Genomic DNA, 18,821 nt, shown 5'->3' with positions numbered 1-18,821 from the left:
TGATATGTCCCCTTCAATATTACAATATATTTTGTTGTATACTGAGCAGTAAAGTAAACTGATAACAGTAAAAACTAATCTCCTCAAAAAGGAAAAAAAACTGACTTTATGTTCTTTTTAGGGTGTATTTTGACACAAAAATACTATTAAAATAATTGCTGCTAAAGTACTGTAATTTTTTCTATGTACTTTGTGTTGTGTTGAAGAAAACTCCAGCACAAGAGCACAGATGTAAAAGAGAGTATTATTTCAGTCTATAAATGCAAACATTGTTATAAAAACATCTGCTCGACAGAATATTGAATCCAGAGTTACTCATCCCAGCAAACAGACAGCGGAGAAAACGAGATGGAAAGAATGTCACCCATCTTGGCCCCTGATATTTTACAAAACACACAAGGACTAGAACACACGCAACATCACACATCTGTAGACGTAGTGCAATAATAAATCATTAAATACAGGAGACAGCTGGGCTTGTTCTTACTGACAGTTAAGTAAATCAAGAAGGATCAAGCATTAAAAACCTGCTTTCATATCTGACAAAGTCCACCAAACGATCCTTGAGTTATGCCTCAGTATTAGGCCAGCTTATTGCAATAGCTTATTTGCTGGGGTGGTATTGCATCTGCTGGAGAATACAAGCATTATCCATAAGCCCTACATGTGTGTCAAATGTTATACTTCTTCCATCGCAGATAATAAAAAAGGCAGCCAGCCAACATACCAGCTAAAACACTTGATATTACACAGACATGCGTACTGGGACACAGGTGTAGTTAATTTTATAAAGCAAGCGCTCCTTACGGTCACCAGGCACCATTAATCTTAATACACTGTTATTGTGAACAAAAAGTGAGGTTATGTTTTGTGTTGCGCTGATATCAGATGATTATAGAAATGTTTGCACTTCTTTTTAAAACCACTATCGTTATTTATTTGCTGATTATGCCTGGCTGAAATGTCAGTGAAATACAAACAAACAAACAAACAAACAAACAGCAATGTACTGGCGCATCCTGTTAAACAAAAATATCATAGAAGTTCAAGTAAAGGGTTTGGATGAGCATAAGTTTTTATAATGCTGGCCTAACGTTTGAAAAATATCCATTAAAAGTGCTTTGGCAATAATTCAAATCTTTCATTTTCACCACACTCGCAGGAGAGTGAAAAATAATGACTGTGTTGGGCTGGGTTTCACTAGGCACTAAAAATGAAGGACTAAAATCGTTTACTCTTGTTTACTACAGTTTATATACGTAATAGATTGTTTAAATTGTGTAAGAGGTGCTGTATTGTAATCTAGTGTCTGTGGAGGCCATTTGAGTACAGTGGACTCTTTCTCGTGTTCAAGAAACCAGTTTGGGAAGATTTGAGCTTTGTAACATGACGTTATCGAGCTGGAAGCAGCCATGGGAAGAATGCACTGTGGTGTGGTCTACAAGTGTGCCAAGAAAAATATCCACCACACCATTACACCACCACCATCCCAAACTGATGATAAAAGGCAGGATGGATCCGTGGTTTCCCGTTGTTTCTGACCCTATCTGATTGTCACAACAGAAACTGAGACTCATCAGTCCAGGCAACAGCAGATTGTTGATGCCTGGTCTGCAACAATCTGCTGTTGTCTAATACCTGTGATCCTATGCAGATATACCCTCCACTTCCTGTTCTTAGCTGACAGCAGTCTGGTCTTCCGCTGCTGTAGCCCATCTGCTGTGTAGTGGGTGGTACATTCAGAGATGCTCTTCCGCATACCTTGGTTGTAACGAATGGTTATTTGAGTTACTGTTGGAATCCTGTCAGCTCAAAGCTCCTCTGACATCAACAAGAAATCTCCACCAAGAAAACTTACTAACTGCATATTTTCTCTTTTTCAGACCATTCTCTGTGAAGGAATGGTTGTGCAGGAAAATCCCAGTAGCACAGCAGCTTCTGGTTTTTAATATCCATTATTTGCACACTGAACTAGGAGAACATGTTTTAAAAGCAAGAACTACATTAACTTTGACACGTTATCTGGTACCTAACAAAAGATGAAAGGTTCTCCTTAAAAAAAGCCAATTCCAATCACCAATTTGAGTCTTACAATTTCTAGTGCATTAAGCGATTCTGGCCAGTTTTTACCTTCAAAGATCCAGACAGTATGGTTGAAAGAAAAAGACTATTAAAAATAGGTACCACTGTTCACAGGAGTTAGTATCAAATACAAAACCCCAATTTCCCAAAACCTGTGACAAAATGAGGAACAAAAAATTATGTTATTGCTTCATTTTAGCGATTAGCGAAACATATAAAGTGGCCCACCATGAACACAAGGACAGGATCCTAAAGTTTTAAATGTACAGAGTACAAAAACTACTTAACTGACAGCAGATGAAAACTCTGAGCTAAAATACTGATTATTTTCTGTGTCCTGTTTCTCCCATGTTTCCCAGCTCTTAATAAAACATTCTGTGCACCCACATGTCCAAGCTGTAGCAGCTGCATGGTGCTTGTGCAGTGCAACGCGGTCTCTTCTCAGGTCATCATGAAAGGAAACATACAGAGCACAATGGAGCACATTTTCACGCTCAAAGGTCTTTACAGAATTTTCTGTGACAGAGAGAACAAAAGCTCTCCGGGGATCCCAGAGGCTTTCTTCTGTCCCCTCCCAAAATCACCAGTGCGCCTATTTGCTGGGAGTCTCAGCCGGTACAAGGAAGCAATATAGGAAGTCGCCCCGCTGCTGCTGAGTCCTCCGGCCTCCAGGGGATAGCGAGAAGTGAGAAGCAGATGTTAATCAGCATGTGGGAGCAACAGGAATGCCCAGGCATCATGAAAGACTGCTTTAGATTTAGTCTGAAGAGCCTTTGAGTGGGAAGAAATCTTATTCTAAAAGGTCCTATGGGGAGACACAAACAGTATAACAGTGTTTTTAGATAATCACAGCGTTTTAGGTAAAACTAATAAATATAAGGGGCCCTTTACACAACATCTACCTGATCCGAGTCCTCATTGTACTGTGCTTTTCCTGTCTCCATGTAGTGGGGGTCCACATCATCCACTCCTTCTATTTTGTTAGCTTCAGCATGTTCCCTCATAACAGAGTAACGGTGCACGAGAAACCTGATGAGGACAAAAGTCCATATTAGGAAGAAACCGAAGAGATGTGAGTGCATCATTTATTACTGCGGCTGCAAAGGGTGAAAAAAGAAAAGAAAGTAACCCACCGTCCTCCACAGACATATTTCTTAACCAGCCAAACACCTGCGACAGCGCTTGTCAGGAGGATCGCTATGACGACCATGACTATGAGAGCAGTATTCGTTGAACTGTTTTCAATCTGTTCAAGAGACGGGAAAAGTTTAAATATGCAACGCAGTGCACTAGGTTCCTCGGCCTACAGTTTATACGTTATTTGGGCTTCCGAAGTGTCTTTTAAAAAGTAAACAAAAACAAACTTTTTAGTAAGGAAAAGGTAAAGGATCAAAACAAAAAAGGAAAATACACACATCCGTTTTATAGATTTAAAACATTCACAAAGCATGAAACTCAATTAGATCTGTAGAACAATGATGAGCAATAATGCTCCTTAAATTCATTCAAAAAGCAAACACAAATGATTTTGCCCACTGCACCGCCTCATTTTCTGTTACACTGGCTTGACGACATCTTGCTTTGGAAATGACAACAACACTGGAGTCTGAAATCACTGAGTAAGTCATTTTACAATGCCATCATGCTGTTTGCAAAAAATGATTCTGTGACACCACAAGACTTAACTTTTTTTCCCCTGTGCTGTTTTTCCCCTTCTTTCCTTTTCAGTTAGTTAACAAGCCTGCGGTTTAATGCCATTCATTCGATAAGAGTCACCAAGAGAAAGCATGAAAAAGTGACTCTTGTAGGTCAAACTGGCAGAGGAATCACTTTAGAACGCTTACATGTACTAATAAAAGATTAGACAGACTTTTGGGGGAAGTGGTAAAGTTTATGGCTGTTACGTCTCATCAAAAAATGTTCTGCTCTTCATCAGTCTGTATCTCCATTTACCTCTAAACTCTAAATATGTGTGTTTCAATAGTGAAGAGAAACATCAATTTACACTTTCTGTTAACAGATGTTAAAATTTTCACATTTTTACTACATTTGATCAAAAGCTCGACTCAAGCTGCTACGTGATTAGCCATTTCACACCTCCAGTGCTGACCATGCTGAAGATCAGACCCTTCCTTAACTTTCATTTTGTCCCAATAAGTCTATATACTAACGTGCACAGCCTGTATTTCAGAATAAGCAGAACTCACTAGGGAATAAGGAATAAGAGCGTTGCTGGTGCACATCTTCCTCAAGTCCGTCTCTTTCCTAACTGGTTGGAAACCTCCCTCGCACTGGCTGCTGGGAATCTTCCGGTAGCTTGAAAAGGAGGGACAGATATATGTAAGGCGAGACAAAATTCAAAGAAAAGGACATCAGTTACAGCAGAACAACTCAAAATATTATTCCTGACAACAGTGGAGGGAGATTAACAAACACAAAAAAAGTGGGAAAAAGAATGGCCATTTAGAAAATCCTGTCTTGAAGCATGGACACCAACAGTTCCTGAAGTGTCTGTTTGTAAATGGACCTGCTTTTGCACAAGAACTTTGTTACAATTCTGGAAGAACGAGGTCTGGATTTTTTTCCCAGCTGTCCTTTCTGACACATTAATAAAAAAACTTCAAAGTGCAAATGACACCTAGTGACGATATCTGAACACAGAAATGAAGAAAATTGCGTTTTCATTCAGTTTTCATGCTGCTTTAAGATATTAGATAGATAGATTGTCCTGTCTAAAAGAACACAACTAATAACTCAGAAAATAATTTAGTTAAATATGTGTTTTCAACAACTCAAATCATCAAATTTTTAGAATATTTTCTGCTTCTCCATCTAAGATTTGCAGGCCCATTGACCCACTTTCATGCCATTTTTCTAGCAGACTGAAATCAGAGACAGTTGGCTATTCTAAAAACTGATGTTTTATGATGTTTTTATTACAACAAGTGTGTTGTACAGCTCTCTCCATGCCTTTTCATCTGATATATCACTTGATATGGTTTCCTGACATTTTTCTCACCAGTTAAGCTTTGACTTTTATTTTAATTTTAAATGTTAAATTATTTAAATTAAATAAGCTCAAGCTCTTATTTCTATCTAGGCTCACAAAAAACATGATATCTTGAAAAGTGGATGCTAGACTGCTCACAGACAGACAGACAAGCAGAACAAAGGGAGTATATAATCGAGAGTGTGTGTTTTTGATTAGTAAATATGGTATATAATTATATTCCTCCCCATTGCTAAAATAAAACACAATACTTTTTAACGTTAAATTCATAATCACAGAAATGAAGAAAATGCTATTTTCTTTTAACTTTCATGCTGGATTGAGCAAAGATCACAAGCTGTACCACAAAAACAAAAATATCAGTACATAGCCGAACCCCCCCAAAAATGATCTGATTGCCTTGGACGTTGCATTTCACACATGCCAGGTGAGTCCAAGAAGAGTTCAGGGGTGTTGTGGATGTGTAAAAATGGTTTGTGCATCTCAGGCACAGGGATAGTATGTATAATATGCAAAATGTGTATTATAATTATAATGCATAATGTATCTTGGTTAGTAAGAGGTTTTGGTTTTTTTTGGGGGGGGGGTAAAAATGTCAAATGTCCTCACCCACTGGTCTGCAGCTGTTCAGTGGTCCCATTTAAACAGAACTCCAAAGGACGGTCCTTCAACTCTTCCTGCTCCACACACTCTGAGCTGTTCTCTGGTCGGTAATACCCAAAATCACTGCAACACAAAGCTGTGTCATTTCTACACTAATGCACTGTTGAATGCAAAAAGCTGAAGATTCATTGAACTGTCAAATATGCAAATAAGATAAGATAGATCAAATTTAGACTATATGGACAAAAATATTGGGCCACACTTGTTTATCACTGTATTCCAGTATTTTATTCAGTCCCACTGGTGTAGAAAAGCAAACACCTAGCCATGCAGTCTACATTTACACATTTGTGGAAGAGTGATCTCACTGTATTTGAGAGTGGTACTGTAATAGTCAGTTCATAAAATTTCTTCCCTTCTAGACATTCCACGATCACATGTAAGTGATATTATTGCAAAGTGGAAGCAATTAGGAACCACAGCAAGTCACAGGTACAGTTACAGACTGGATGTTGAGGTGTAAAAGTCACCAGTATTCTACTGACTAAATAACTGCACAGGTCCAAACCTCTTCTGTCATTAACATCAGCACAAAAGCTGTGCGCTGGGAGCTTCATGGCAGCTGATCAGCAGCTACATGCAAGCTTTACATCCCCAGGAGCAATCCAAAGCATTGGATGGAGCACGTTGTCACTGGACTCTGGATCAGTAGAAACATGTTCAGTGAAGATAAATCTAAATGCTTCAGCTTACCAAGATATTTTTGAAAATTCTCTCCTTACAGCTTTGTGGGAACAGTTATGGAAAACCCCCTTCTTTCCAGGATGACTGCGCGCCTGTGCACAAAGCAAGGTTCATAAAGACATGGCTGGATGAGTTTGGTGTGGAAGAATTTGACTGGTCCAGACAGAGCCCTGACCTCAAACCCATTGAACACCACCTTTGGGTTGAACTAGAAAAGAGATTAAAAGCCAGGTCCTCTTTACCAACATCTGAGCTTATAAATGCCATTCTGGATGAATGGGCAAAAATTCCCACACACATTCCAAAAATGCTGTAGAAAGCCTTCCCAGAAGAGTGGAAGCTGTTATAGCTATAGTCCAACTTCATATTAATGCCTTTGGAATTAGAAATGGATGTCATAAAGGTTCCTGTGGGTTTGATGTGTACGTGTTCCAATACTTTTGTCCACATAGTGTATTTTGAACTAGTAGAGAGACTGAATAGCAGAATAAATAATGTGTTGAAGGAAAAAGTCATGCATAAAGAGCATTTCTACAAATATAATGTATACCCCACAATCTTCTTATGTAAAAATCAAAATCCAGTTTCAAGAATACCATAATAAAGTCACAAGTTCATCTATTACACCAATCACTTGCACAAAAGGAGATGAAGTGAACAAGGAGATACCAGTGATAATCATCCAGTGTACATGGACAGGGGGACAGCCTCTTGGTGACTGCATAGTCCCTCCCGTTCCAGCAAACAGAGCCTTTCCTCAGGCGTAAGAAGGTCTCTTTATAGCCCAGCAAACAGCCATCATTAGAACCAGTGGTGTCTGAAGAGTGAGCCAGCCACTGCACGTAGTCTCCTTCTGTGCCTGCAAAAGCAAACACGCACATTATCATAGTGAAAACACACTTGCTGTAATGCTGCACAAACATCGCCATCCTCTGTGCCTTACTCACAGTCTCTGGTGAGGAGCTTCCTGAAGTCTATAGTGATCACCACCCATTTACTGAAGTCCTTCCTGTAGCCCCACAGGCTGACGTTCATGGAGCGAGAGCCAGGCTCACTGTCCATGCCACTGAAGTGAAGTGGGTCATTGGTGAAGTTATATGTATGCCAGCACTGTCCTTCATCTGTGGAAAACCTGACGGGTGGTTAAAAAAAACATTAGCTGCAAAAGTGACGCACACAAACACTTACATATATGTCACAAAATGCTAGACAGTGTTTAACAGTTGTTCGCACTTTATCTGGCTGACAGGTAAGTTAGTGTGCTCCACAGCCACCAGCAGGCCTCCTGAGTCCAGTATAGCATAATGATGGGGTCCCTTGAGGGCCAACATCCATGAGTAGCCCCCATCATCAGACACATACACATCAGGGAAAAGAACTGAATCTGCATCTTCAACACTGCCTGGAGAAAAGGGAGGGAGACTATCAAGAAACATTCAGTAAAACTGATTGCACTGAAAGAATTTGGTGGCTTGGTGTGTCTTACCGTGGGCCAGAATGAGGCCCACTGCACTGGGCTGTGAGAGAGGAAGCATGGGGACGTTCATCTTCATGGTGGTGCTGTAGGAGGCGTGGATGTGTAGCCTGCACTGTAAAGACACAGTGATGAAAACAATGTTTACACACTGGCTCGTACTGAGAAATTAAATCCGTTTGAAAGAGTTCATTTTGGGGCATTACAAGAGGTCACATGCGACCACATCCTAATAAAAATATACTCCAATACTTGTGTCTGTGTGTCTCACTCTGTTAGGTCTGTTGGTAGAGGTGTCAGTGTTACAGTGGCTGTTCTCTGGTCTGCGCAGCCTCTGCCACTTTGCTCCTTGGTCATAGGTGATTACAGTCTCCACTGTGCCATCTGCAAAACAAACATGATGGATTCAAAATTCACTTAAATTCCTAGCAGAAGATAATTTTCACATTTTCTACATTTAACTAGTGTGTTAACTGACCGTCTGCGAGCACACTGGTCATGTAGACGCCCCTGAGTGAATGGATGACAGTGAAGTCAGTGTCACTTCCTGTGGTTGTGTAGAGGTGGCGCTCCAGAGACTTGGAGAACACAGTTCCTCTGTCATCTGACACATAGATGGTTCCAACACCAGAGTCTGCCCCGCACAGAACACACGTCTGGATTATACACTTGGATATGTTAACTGATAGCAGAAGAGAAATCATCATCAGCACCAGTTCTTACCACCGGGGTCATCCACGTGCATGAAGATCACGTCCTGATTGGCTGCCAGGATGGAATAAAACTGCTCGTGGGTGACTGTAGGAAGCTGAGCCATGTTCCACGTCTCGCCGCCATCTACTGAGACGTGGATCATACGCTCTGTACTCTGTCACACACACATTCACAGACACAATTACTGCACAGAAGGTGTATTTATGCTACTTTTAGTGGGAATCATTACACCAAAATCCAGGCACCTGTATGACACTGTTGGTTATACAGTATATGCTCATCGCCTACACCCCGTATTATTAAAGACACCCAGTCTGTCTCTTTTATTTGCCTTTACACCAGACATTAAAACATTAAATTCTACATGAAATATGTGAGTTCAAGGAGTGTGAGTAAATTCCTCTGCATGCATGGCTTATACTGTATTCCCAGTCAAGCAAAGCATCGTTGGAAATACGTTTATAAAACTGTGCTTTTATCTTGAAAGCTAAGCCAGGAGGAAGATGTAGACGGCCTTTCAACTTTGTGTGAGCAGATCATCTTAAGAATGTGGGCCAGGCCAACTCCAGATACAGTCACACTAAACAAACTGCATTCCAGTCACAATCCAAGCATTTACACTACAAGCATGCGATTTTGAGTAGAGACAAGCTATAAATAATATTTATAAGACAACTAATAATAATATATAGCAAGTAAAATCAAATATTTTAATATCCATGCAGGAAAAAGATCGTTTTAAAAGACAATAAAGTCATAATGTAAAGTGCATTATAAATAAAGATGCTATGCTATGCTATAAAATTAAAGAGCAGATGACTCTTTGCCAGACAGATGTATTGTATAACAAATAGTTATTGCATGAGGTATGAAAGATTTCCTGTATCTGTGTTTAGTTACCCAGATAGGATATCCAGATACAGACTGAACATTAATGCCAGATGTCACAAACTATTTGAACGCTTTAAGTGAGAAGATGTATTTTTGTTTTGCAAACTGAGTAAAGAAAGCATAGAAAGAAGAAGAAGAAGAAGAAGAAGAAGAAGAAAATGGGTGTACAAATAAACAACTACACCCAATGCCACTAAATACATAGACTGCAAAAATGCAATGTCTGTTCACAAAACAAACACACTCAGCTCTTAAAGAATAAAGGTACAAAGGTGCGCGCACACACACAGACGTACCGTGCCAGTCATGATGGAGGCGAAAACAAATCTTCCTCCAAGTACAAATGAGTAAACTCTCGTTGCAATGGTGTGGAAACTTTTACCATAGTCGAATGTCTTTCGTAGATGTAACATGCCTTTGTCATCTGACAGAAAAAAAAAGGTGAAGTTAGTTATCATTGAACGTGTTAATATAGCGCTTTACCCACATAAAGTGGGGATACATATCTCTGCTGCTTTAATAAGTCTGTTAAAGGAATGGATTGAGTTGCACATAGATGGAATTTCTTGATTGGAAATAAATCATGAAATAAATACTGAAATACAAGAAACTTTTTATACTGTGTGGATCTATTCGTGTGTAAGAATCCATTTGGTTTAGACTGCCAAGTTGAAAGTAACTCATGACTGTCAACAACAAGGCACAACTTTTAAGGAACGATAAACCTGGGTCCGCGTTCGGATACGACACATTCAGGTGGTGTGGATTCATAAAAGGAGTGCATGTCTGAAAGGGCTTCTGTGGAGGGATGGTGTTATCTTCACTTACTGCATGATCCGTTGTTGTTTGTGGTAAAGTAGATGCTATTCTTTGGACCCCTGTGTGTGAGAAAAACAAACCATAATCGGGTAGAATCAGACGGCGGAGGGAAAGATCTAATTGCGCTAACATTGTTTAACATCTGTAAATCAAATGTAGATCCACTTTTGGAACTTATATAAATTGCAGATTATGGTTATGGTTTTAAAGTGCTGGTGTGAGCAAGGCAGACATCAACCCTGGTTACCTTGGTTACCCCCCCCCACACACACACACACACACAGACACCCCCCACAAGTTCTGTCGGGTTTTGTTCGCTGCCAAACAAGATGAAGGTTTTCACACTGCACAGATTCTGGTTCAAGGACTGCGGGCTGAATAAGAATGCCACTGCTGAGTCATGATTCAGTCTGACAGCAACCTCAGCTCCCTGGCTCTGCAGTCAATTTAGGTTGAGGCCTAAATGACAGCTGTGGTCGCACAGAGCTATCACAATCTTCCCACAATGCAGCGCTAACAACCGCAGGCTGACACCGCAACCTCATGTGAACTCTGGTGTTCAAATAAAACCAGAGTCAGGATGGGGGATACAGACTGTGGTGAGGAAAGCAGCTGGAAAAACAACAATGGACAAAGAACACACACACTCCTATTTTTACCAAAAGCAAAGACGTACATGTTGACTGTTTGTAAACCCACACGGACAAATGTGCCTGTCAGTGATGGAAACTTGTGTTTTATGAGAAACATTTATTTTATGTGTAAGCACCAGTGGCCTTTAACCTGGGCCCGAAATTCACTCTTGGCTCAGAAACAGAGAGCAGGAATCCTGTCTAAAGGAAGCGCGCACTGCTTTATGTTTATATGTCACTTTCATTAAAGTTGAGGGAAAGTCTCTAAGACAAAAAAAAGGCCAAAGGTAAGGTTCACACCCCTCACCTGTCCTGATTGTCTCCCCTGTCCTTAATTATACTTTAACATCAATCTGATGGGGAGGTCAGTTCTTACCATCTGACCAAACACACACTGTCGTGGATCTTCCTCCAGGTGGCACCAAAGTCCTCAGACAACCACAGGTCCATCTTAAAAGAAAAAAGCTTTGTCAGTAAAAAGGGAGTACATGTTTATTTTTAGTATTTACCCATTCCTAATTGAGAAATTAGGAAATGGTTCGCTTCAGGAGAAGAGAGGTTTTCTTTTATTGAAACTCCAAATCCCTGACTATATACCATGATACTGAGTGTCAGAAGTTTGTTGCAGTCCCCGGGGTTGTACAGGATCTGAATGAGGGGCTCAAATGGCAGGTCGGTGGAAACAAAGGTCAGTGCAAAGTCCTGCGAGCGAAACAGCCGAAAACCCCCGACGTCGGACACATCACCGCTCAGGATCACCTGATGCCAAACAAAAGAGCCAGAGTTAAATCAATCGGTCACGTAGCTGATGAGAGAGAAAACACATTTAAATCAAACCAAAGCACTGAACATTATTCAGGTGGGGATTCGTTGCTTTTCTTCATTTTATGTCAGTGGATTATCAGATCAAATAAACATTTTGGAGATGCCACCTGTGAATCAGAGGATTACAACTGACATTTATTTACTGTTTTCTTTAGATGTAAACAACAGAAGAACTGAGGAAATTGTGCTGTTTTACTGAAAACACAAGTAGATGAGAAATGATCCACAACTGCAAAAACCTTTGAGGATACTTCATCGTATTGCACTGCATGTACTGACTCTTTTAAAGAATCACTCACCTTCCCTGAGTGGTCTGGACTGATAGCGATGCCAAACTCTGTCTGGATGAAGGTGTGGTTAATCAGATGAGTCACGTCTTTGAACGTCTTCCCATAGTCTTCACTGACACACAGACAAGGTTGCAGTTAGACCCTCAGACCACTGTAATTAGTAAAAGTTTAATAAAGCCACTAAACCAAACCAGCAGCGAGGCACTTCTCACCTCCTGTAAAGGTTAGACTGGCCGAAGCGGATCATGAACAAAGGCACCTGAAAGGTTGTCAACACCAGCAGCACCTGGGGTGAGAGATGAATGGAGTTACACAGAAATCAAGCATCATCTTGGAGTTATATATTGTCATACACATGAACTCACCCCTGATCCATTGCCCACCCAGGCTAAAGACAGTGAACCCAATGTCTGCACCTTGAACGTGAACTGAAAGGGAGGGAAAAAAAGAAGACATTTTAGTGAAAATACAGAAAACACTGCTGTTTACTAAAAACTAGACACATGAACGGAGAGGACAGCTTGAATTTTCCATACTGTCCAAAGCAGCTCGGTCATTTGGATGCACTCTGCCTGTGTGACCTACATTCCTGTGTAAATCACAAAGACGAAGCCAGAGAACAACACACTTTGCTAATGTCTCGAACGCAGCAAGAACACTCTCTCAAACACATGACAGACATTAAGGCTGAATGTAGCCAATTTTTCCGGTGTTTACCTTAACAGTCACTTACTAATACATTCCTCAAGCCCCGAAAGACTCAAAGTTCAAAATAAAAGGAACAGGTGTGACATAATATTAGAGGCACGGAGGGAGCAGAACTACTATTTCCCAACTCTGACAGAAAAACAACATTCCTCTTCATTCATCCCGACTGAAGCTCAAGTGTTTGGTCTCTAGCCACAGCCCACAATGTTTGGAGTCTGAGGGAGCAGGTTACTCCCCTCCTCTCTTTAGCTGGAGGGACAAAGATGTTTTCAAGGTGAGTACAGCCCAAAAGCGTCTGTGTCCATAAAGCCACAGAAGATGGTCACGCCTGCCGTATGCCTCCTGCATCCATCTGTTCCTATTTTGATCGTATAACTATTTTACAACCCCGTTTGCAATCCTCTTTTCATCCTATTGGTCAGTTTTTTTAAAAAGTCATATGTGCTGTCCTCCCCAAAACTCACTCTCTAGCTTGAACCTACAGGTTAAATGTCAAGACTTTAAAGATTTTTACGAGATATAAGAAAGCAAAACTATTAGCATATGCTCCACTAGACATGTTTTAATGAGACTACACAGCTACAAGCATTAGCATTCTAAGTATATCGTTAGTTTTTTTAATCACCTTAACACAATTTATGATACTATTAGATAATGCGAATAAGGATTAAATAAGCAGATATGAATATAAATATGTACATATAGAGTACACACACATACTTAAATTTTCCCAGACAACCAAGGCAAAGTTTTCAGAGGACTCTATGAAAAGTACTCCTCCCACTTCCCAGTCTTCGTTATAGTGTTGCTTCAGTTTATTGAGGTTTGAACTGATGCACAGCTCTCTTAAGGACTTTGACTGGACCATTGCAACACCTTGATTCTTTTCTTTTTCAGCCATTTGGTTGTACATTCGCCCCTGTGCCTTGGATAATTGTCCTGTTGCATGACCCAGTTTCGGCCAAGCTGTTGGACAGATGGCCTCACGTTTCACTCTAGAATACTCTGGTATAAAGAGTAGTTCATGGATCATAACATGGAGAGTCTAAATTTACTTGGAAGTCCACTCTTGTGAAGACTGTGGGGTTGCTTTAATACACCCTTGCATGCTCCAGACCAATAAGCTGCAAAAACTTGTGTTTTTAATCGAAGTGTTCACACTTGCTGATGATCATCTAATCAAGGGCATTGGATTAGCAGCAGCTGGCTACTGCTACTTACCCTCTTAATTCCTGTGGAAGCAGTAAGGTTGGACTTATCACTGCACTGAGTCATGTTAAAAACTACTGAAGAGGCTACAGGAGCTTATAGCAAAGTAATGCTTTGAGATAAATGCTTGTGAACATGCTAAAAATGCCAGCAATGCCACTAATAACAAGCAGAGTTTTCAAACCATGCAAATACAAGAAGAGCTGAGGCTGATGGGAATGTCATTAGCTGTGCTGGTATCTTGCTCAAAATCAACATAATTGTAGAAACTGAAATGCGGGATGACTACCAATGCTAAAATCAACAAAGTTAATATAATTCATCCTGAGGAGGACATAAATGACTGTACAATCACAGCAGAGCATGAGAATATAAGGTAAGCAGAGGAGTCATATCATAAAATGTAAAATATTATGATCATTTCAAACTAAACAATATGAAATTTAAGTCATGTCTTGTCCTAATACTAAGTCTTTGCAAATGTTTCTGCCAGTTGCTATCACACCTGTGTTAAATTTAAACCAGTGGGACACTTTCCACATCGGTTTCTCTGAAACTCTATATGGACTAAAGCTGACTTGCCCAGCTGCAGTACACACACCTAAACGATCAAACACTGCATTTATATCATAGGTTGTCTTTTTTTGTTTTTTACCTAGTATTTAACCAGGAAGTGAAAACTCCTCAGATTTATAATCTCCTCTATAAGATTATCACGGGCCAAGATAGACATCTAAATGTAGGAATTAACATCATGTATGTAAAAATGAAGATATGCCTGAACCAGTTGAACATGGCCTCACATACCAGACATGACCTCATGCTGTGTCTCATGTTGGATTTAAGGGTCCAGAGCTGCTCTGTAAAGGCTTCTCTAACCTCCCGAATCTGGCATTTAGTTCAGTAACAACAAAACTTCTGGAGTGTACATCACAAATAGACACATACAAACATCTATACAAGCAGACTCAATAACACACAGTCTGTGGGTGGGAGCACAGTAAAGTCCTCTCACAGGAAAGGCAACACAATGAGCTCCTTATTCTCTCTGCTTCAGCAATGTTTACACGCATAAAACTTCAGAAGGAGGTCAAATGCTGAGGCTCTGATCTCACACATGAAGCAGCGTTGCAAGCCTCTGCTGTTCGACTACGATTTGAGTTCCAAGCTGTTTGCTAGATTCTTATTCTCCAGGAATACCAGAAAAGAAGAAAAAATTAATGCTAATTAATTTTTAACTAATACATTTACAAAGTGATTAAAAAAAAATCATGATTATTGCCCATTTTAAGTCTATGAGCGAAATTTTAATCTCTCAAATAATTAGCTCCTTGGGCAGCACATCAAAATCTTTTTGTTTGGTCTTTTTCATGTTTTTCTTTCCAGGCTAGCAGCATGGCTCGTCAGATGGCAATGCCAATCTGTCATCTGTTGGCTCCAACACTAAATGTTAGCATGCTAAAAAAAAAAATGGAAGACCTATCATATCATATTTGATACTTGAGTTTTTGAGACTTCTGCATCACCAGTCTTTGTTTTCCTCACCAAAAAACCTAAACTGCAGAATTAAAAAAAAAAAAAAAAATGCTGGATGTGGCAAATAAAATGCAAACTGAAGTTCATATAGTCAAATTAATGGGGGGTTTTTTTCTGTCAAAAGCTTCAAAGAGTCTTTTGTTTTTTCAAAAGAAATTAAAATTTTCTGGCAATTATTTCATCATTTGGGCTTTAAATGGATACGGCAGCCTGATCTATGAAATAGATAGCAGTGGACTAGACTGTTAGATCTTCTGATAATTTATGTATCCATAATAAACTGAATAATGAAAAACTAATCAACTGCCCAAATCCAGCTAAACCTTCACATTTTTGCTGGTAGAAACAAAGGAAGTAAAAACTATAAGATATTGACATATCTGTCTTTAAATAAGGGCTTACTGTATATAGTATATACATAAAGTAGCATCAGTTTCATTGTTACATTAACAACGTAGTTCACTGAATAACGGATTAATGTGAAGACACAGCTGGACTCTGCCACATGTGCTGCAGGCTGTGCAGAGAGGATGGTAAACACGGGAATCAAGCATCTTTGCCTGCACCACCCTCTGTAAGGAAAGTTTTCATATCAATACATATCTGCTATGTTAAATACATATTCAGCATGTTTGATTGATGCTATTAGATGCAGCAGGCTAATTTTTCCACTGAAGTAGTGCAAGTTGATCATGGGTTCTACCAGTGCCTCCTTCATTTATACTTTGTCGTTCTTGTATGTTCCCTGTGTATCAACAAGGCCAGATTTCTTTCTGACACACACCATGTGGTACACCAGCTCTGCTGCTTTCCTTGGTGCTCCAGCAGCTGGCTGCACCCCAGCTACCCTGAGGACAGAGCACTTTTTTCCTGTTTGTTTTGTTCTTTTTGGCCTGAGGGAACGGGAGACAGGATAGAGTCTGAAGAAGGGGGGGAAAAAGAAAAGAAAAACAAAACAAGCTAGTTTGTTAACCTGAGTCAGCTAAATGAACCTCGCACAAACGGGGAAAATACGTTAAGGCTTGGGCTGGCTGACAGAACACATCCTGTGTAGTCTACCAGGTCTACAAAAACCACAAAAAGGAGCACAGAGAGAAGGAGGTCAGCTGTGTCTGATCTGATAATTTACACAGCCATCTGGAAAATAAGGAGCGCATAATACAGATCTAAATCCTTTTTCCCCTCCTGATCTAGCATGCAGCTCTGATAACTCAGACATCAGCCCACAGTGGAGATCAGATGAAGTTTAGCAGAAGAACGTGGGGAATGTTTGTCAGGGAGAAAGGCCCGGAGGAGAAGGGAGGAGCCTGCTCTCTGAAAACACACTGAATTTTTTTCACGGTCGATAGAAGACCAGGTGTTTCATTCAGTGAAATGATGTAACACCACCTATTACCTTCACACACACCAAAGTGGTGTATCCATGATTTCAGAGGACAATACACTGGTTTACAATCTACCCCTAACTTTAAAACATGTGGCTGACATTATGGATGTGTTTTTGTCCCCATAAGGAAGATAAGTCCCCGCAATGTATAAAGAGATTCAAGACCCCCACAGTATTAGTAATACATGCACAACTAAGACACACACACACAACATGAAAATGATCCTGTGGAGCTTTGTTGTAACTTCTTATGAGTTTGTTGTTATTGTGCTTCTGGTTGGATGCTCAGTTGTTGTTTGTCTGAGAATAAAAAAAAAAAGAAAAAAACTGTACTTCATGCCTACCACCATTCCACTATCTCATAGCGATTCCAAAGAGGTAGTAAAGGTATGCTATCAGCCGGCTCTTCCAAGATCCCTCCAGACACGAGGAACACAGTCAAATGCGTATGACTGTATGCTGTTACATTCTCCATTCACCCAGCACCATTAGTCCATCAGAGCATGAAAACACAGAGTCAGCAAGCACCACACATGTGGAGCGCTGACCTACATTAATCCAGATCAATTAAAAAAGGTTGCAACAGAAAGAACTAGAAAAATAGGAGAACTGGCTGAAACTGGCAGATTACTTAACTAAACCACTTTCACCTTCTCCACGTTTTCTTTGTTTGTTTATTGACTAGTTACAAATAAATATCATACACAATATCAAATATTTTGATATTCAGTAAATCTTTGGAATCTTTTTAAGGACTGATTGTCCCGTGTGCCAGTAAAAAGTACATCTTAAAGTTTTATACAGGTGCTCGAAGCAAACAAACTGGAGATCCCTGTAAAAACATTTATAAATCAAATAATAATTGATTAAACAATATCAGATTTACTAATAACAGAAAAATTTAATAGTCCTCTATTTTTATTTGTTTTTCTATTAAATAAATCTTTGACATAATCGTATTAGTCTTTTTTTTTCTTTTTATCCCAAACTGTCCTGAACTCACATACTCAACATTAATTAATGAGCATTTAAGTTAGTTAAACGTATTGAGTTAATTTTATTTGACTGAATGACTATCAAAATTTCTTTCCATCGGTTGATCGACTAATCTACAAACCCATTCAGTAATTAGAAGCAGTTTAATATGCAAGATTCACATCTTTCCTTGTGTGCATCTGTTAGGAAAATGTTTGGAAATGTTACGAGCAACTCCATCATGTGAGGAATAAGCTCACGTGTAATCCTGTCACTGTGGGTGTGAAGTCACTTACAGTGCTGGTGTCGTTCAGCAGGGCTGACTCTACTCCGGGCAAAGCTGTACATGTCTGTTCATTCAGTCCTGCGCTGCGCTTCGGCAGCTCCTTCCTCTCTGGAATAAGTCGCTCCTCATCACCACCCAATTCCCCCTGCAGCCTCCTCAAATGTGAAAACTTTCCCCCTTCGTACTGATGTTTGCCCAGCGCAGACGAAAACAGCCCGAGCGCCAAAATGCAAGATGCGGAGATCATTATGAACCCAGCGGTGTCCAACTCGAGACTCCTGCGAGAAACTTCACTGTCCCACCACCAGTTGGCCGCACATGCCCCCCTCATCACCCAAAGCATCTTCCACAGCGGCCCATCCACCGCGGCACCGGATTGGTCGGGACCAGAATAACCTGTGATATAATTGGACGGCGTCGATCTTTCTCGACTGAGTGTCACACCTTTTCTGGGGTTGAACTGCCCCCTGGTGGAAGGACCGCGCAAAACTTACTAGCGCTTTTGAGTGTTGTTGAATTATTTTCTCTGAATTTGTTTGGGATTCCAAGAAGCAAATAGAAAAGTAGAACAAATAATCTACAGCACGGCTTCCTTCTCTCTCCCTCTCGCTCTTTTTTTTTTTGCACAGCAGCGGT

General features: G+C 40.2%; 1 protein-coding gene across 1 annotated transcript; it reads right to left on the bottom strand.

Annotated features, from left to right (window-relative positions):
- Positions 1-225: 225 nt before the first annotated feature.
- Positions 226-18,487, bottom strand: LOC146574196 (sortilin-like). Its single transcript, XM_085273633.1, has 20 exons — positions 18,196-18,487; positions 12,450-12,512; positions 12,297-12,370; positions 12,094-12,196; positions 11,567-11,728; positions 11,346-11,419; positions 10,347-10,396; positions 9,815-9,942; positions 8,637-8,781; positions 8,392-8,547; positions 8,185-8,297; positions 7,926-8,028; positions 7,673-7,841; positions 7,387-7,571; positions 7,109-7,298; positions 5,702-5,818; positions 4,290-4,398; positions 3,216-3,328; positions 2,985-3,111; positions 226-2,887 (listed from the first exon to the last, which is right to left on the bottom strand). Exons 1-20 carry the CDS (start codon positions 18,430-18,432, stop codon positions 2,873-2,875), a joined length of 2,433 nt encoding a protein of 810 aa, XP_085129759.1. The 5' UTR covers positions 18,433-18,487; the 3' UTR covers positions 226-2,872.
- Positions 18,488-18,821: the final 334 nt, after the last annotated feature.

Source organism: Mchenga conophoros, linkage group LG5 (genome assembly GCF_057382185.1).
Source record: "Mchenga conophoros isolate Kocher_MC1m ecotype Shallow Benthic linkage group LG5, M_conophoros_male_GT1.1, whole genome shotgun sequence".
Lineage (NCBI taxonomy): Eukaryota > Metazoa > Chordata > Actinopteri > Cichliformes > Cichlidae > Mchenga > Mchenga conophoros.
Note: the sequence above shows the minus strand (reverse complement) of the source record. Positions and strands in the feature narration are given on the sequence as shown.

What these genes read in the sequence shown, in the direction of transcription:
- LOC146574196 (XM_085273633.1), bottom strand. Translation starts at nt 18,432, where the DNA reads ATGATCTCCGCATCTTGCATTTTGGCGCTCGGGCTGTTTTCGTCTGCG. An exon ending in CCTCCATCATGACTGGCACG is followed by an intron (nt 8,782 to 9,814) that starts GTACGTCTGTGT and finishes TGTGTGTGACAG; the next exon opens with AGTACAGAGCGTATGATCCA. An exon ending in ACACTGGATGATTATCACTG is followed by an intron (nt 5,819 to 7,108) that starts GTATCTCCTTGT and finishes TTTGTGTTGCAG; the next exon opens with TGATTTTGGGTATTACCGAC.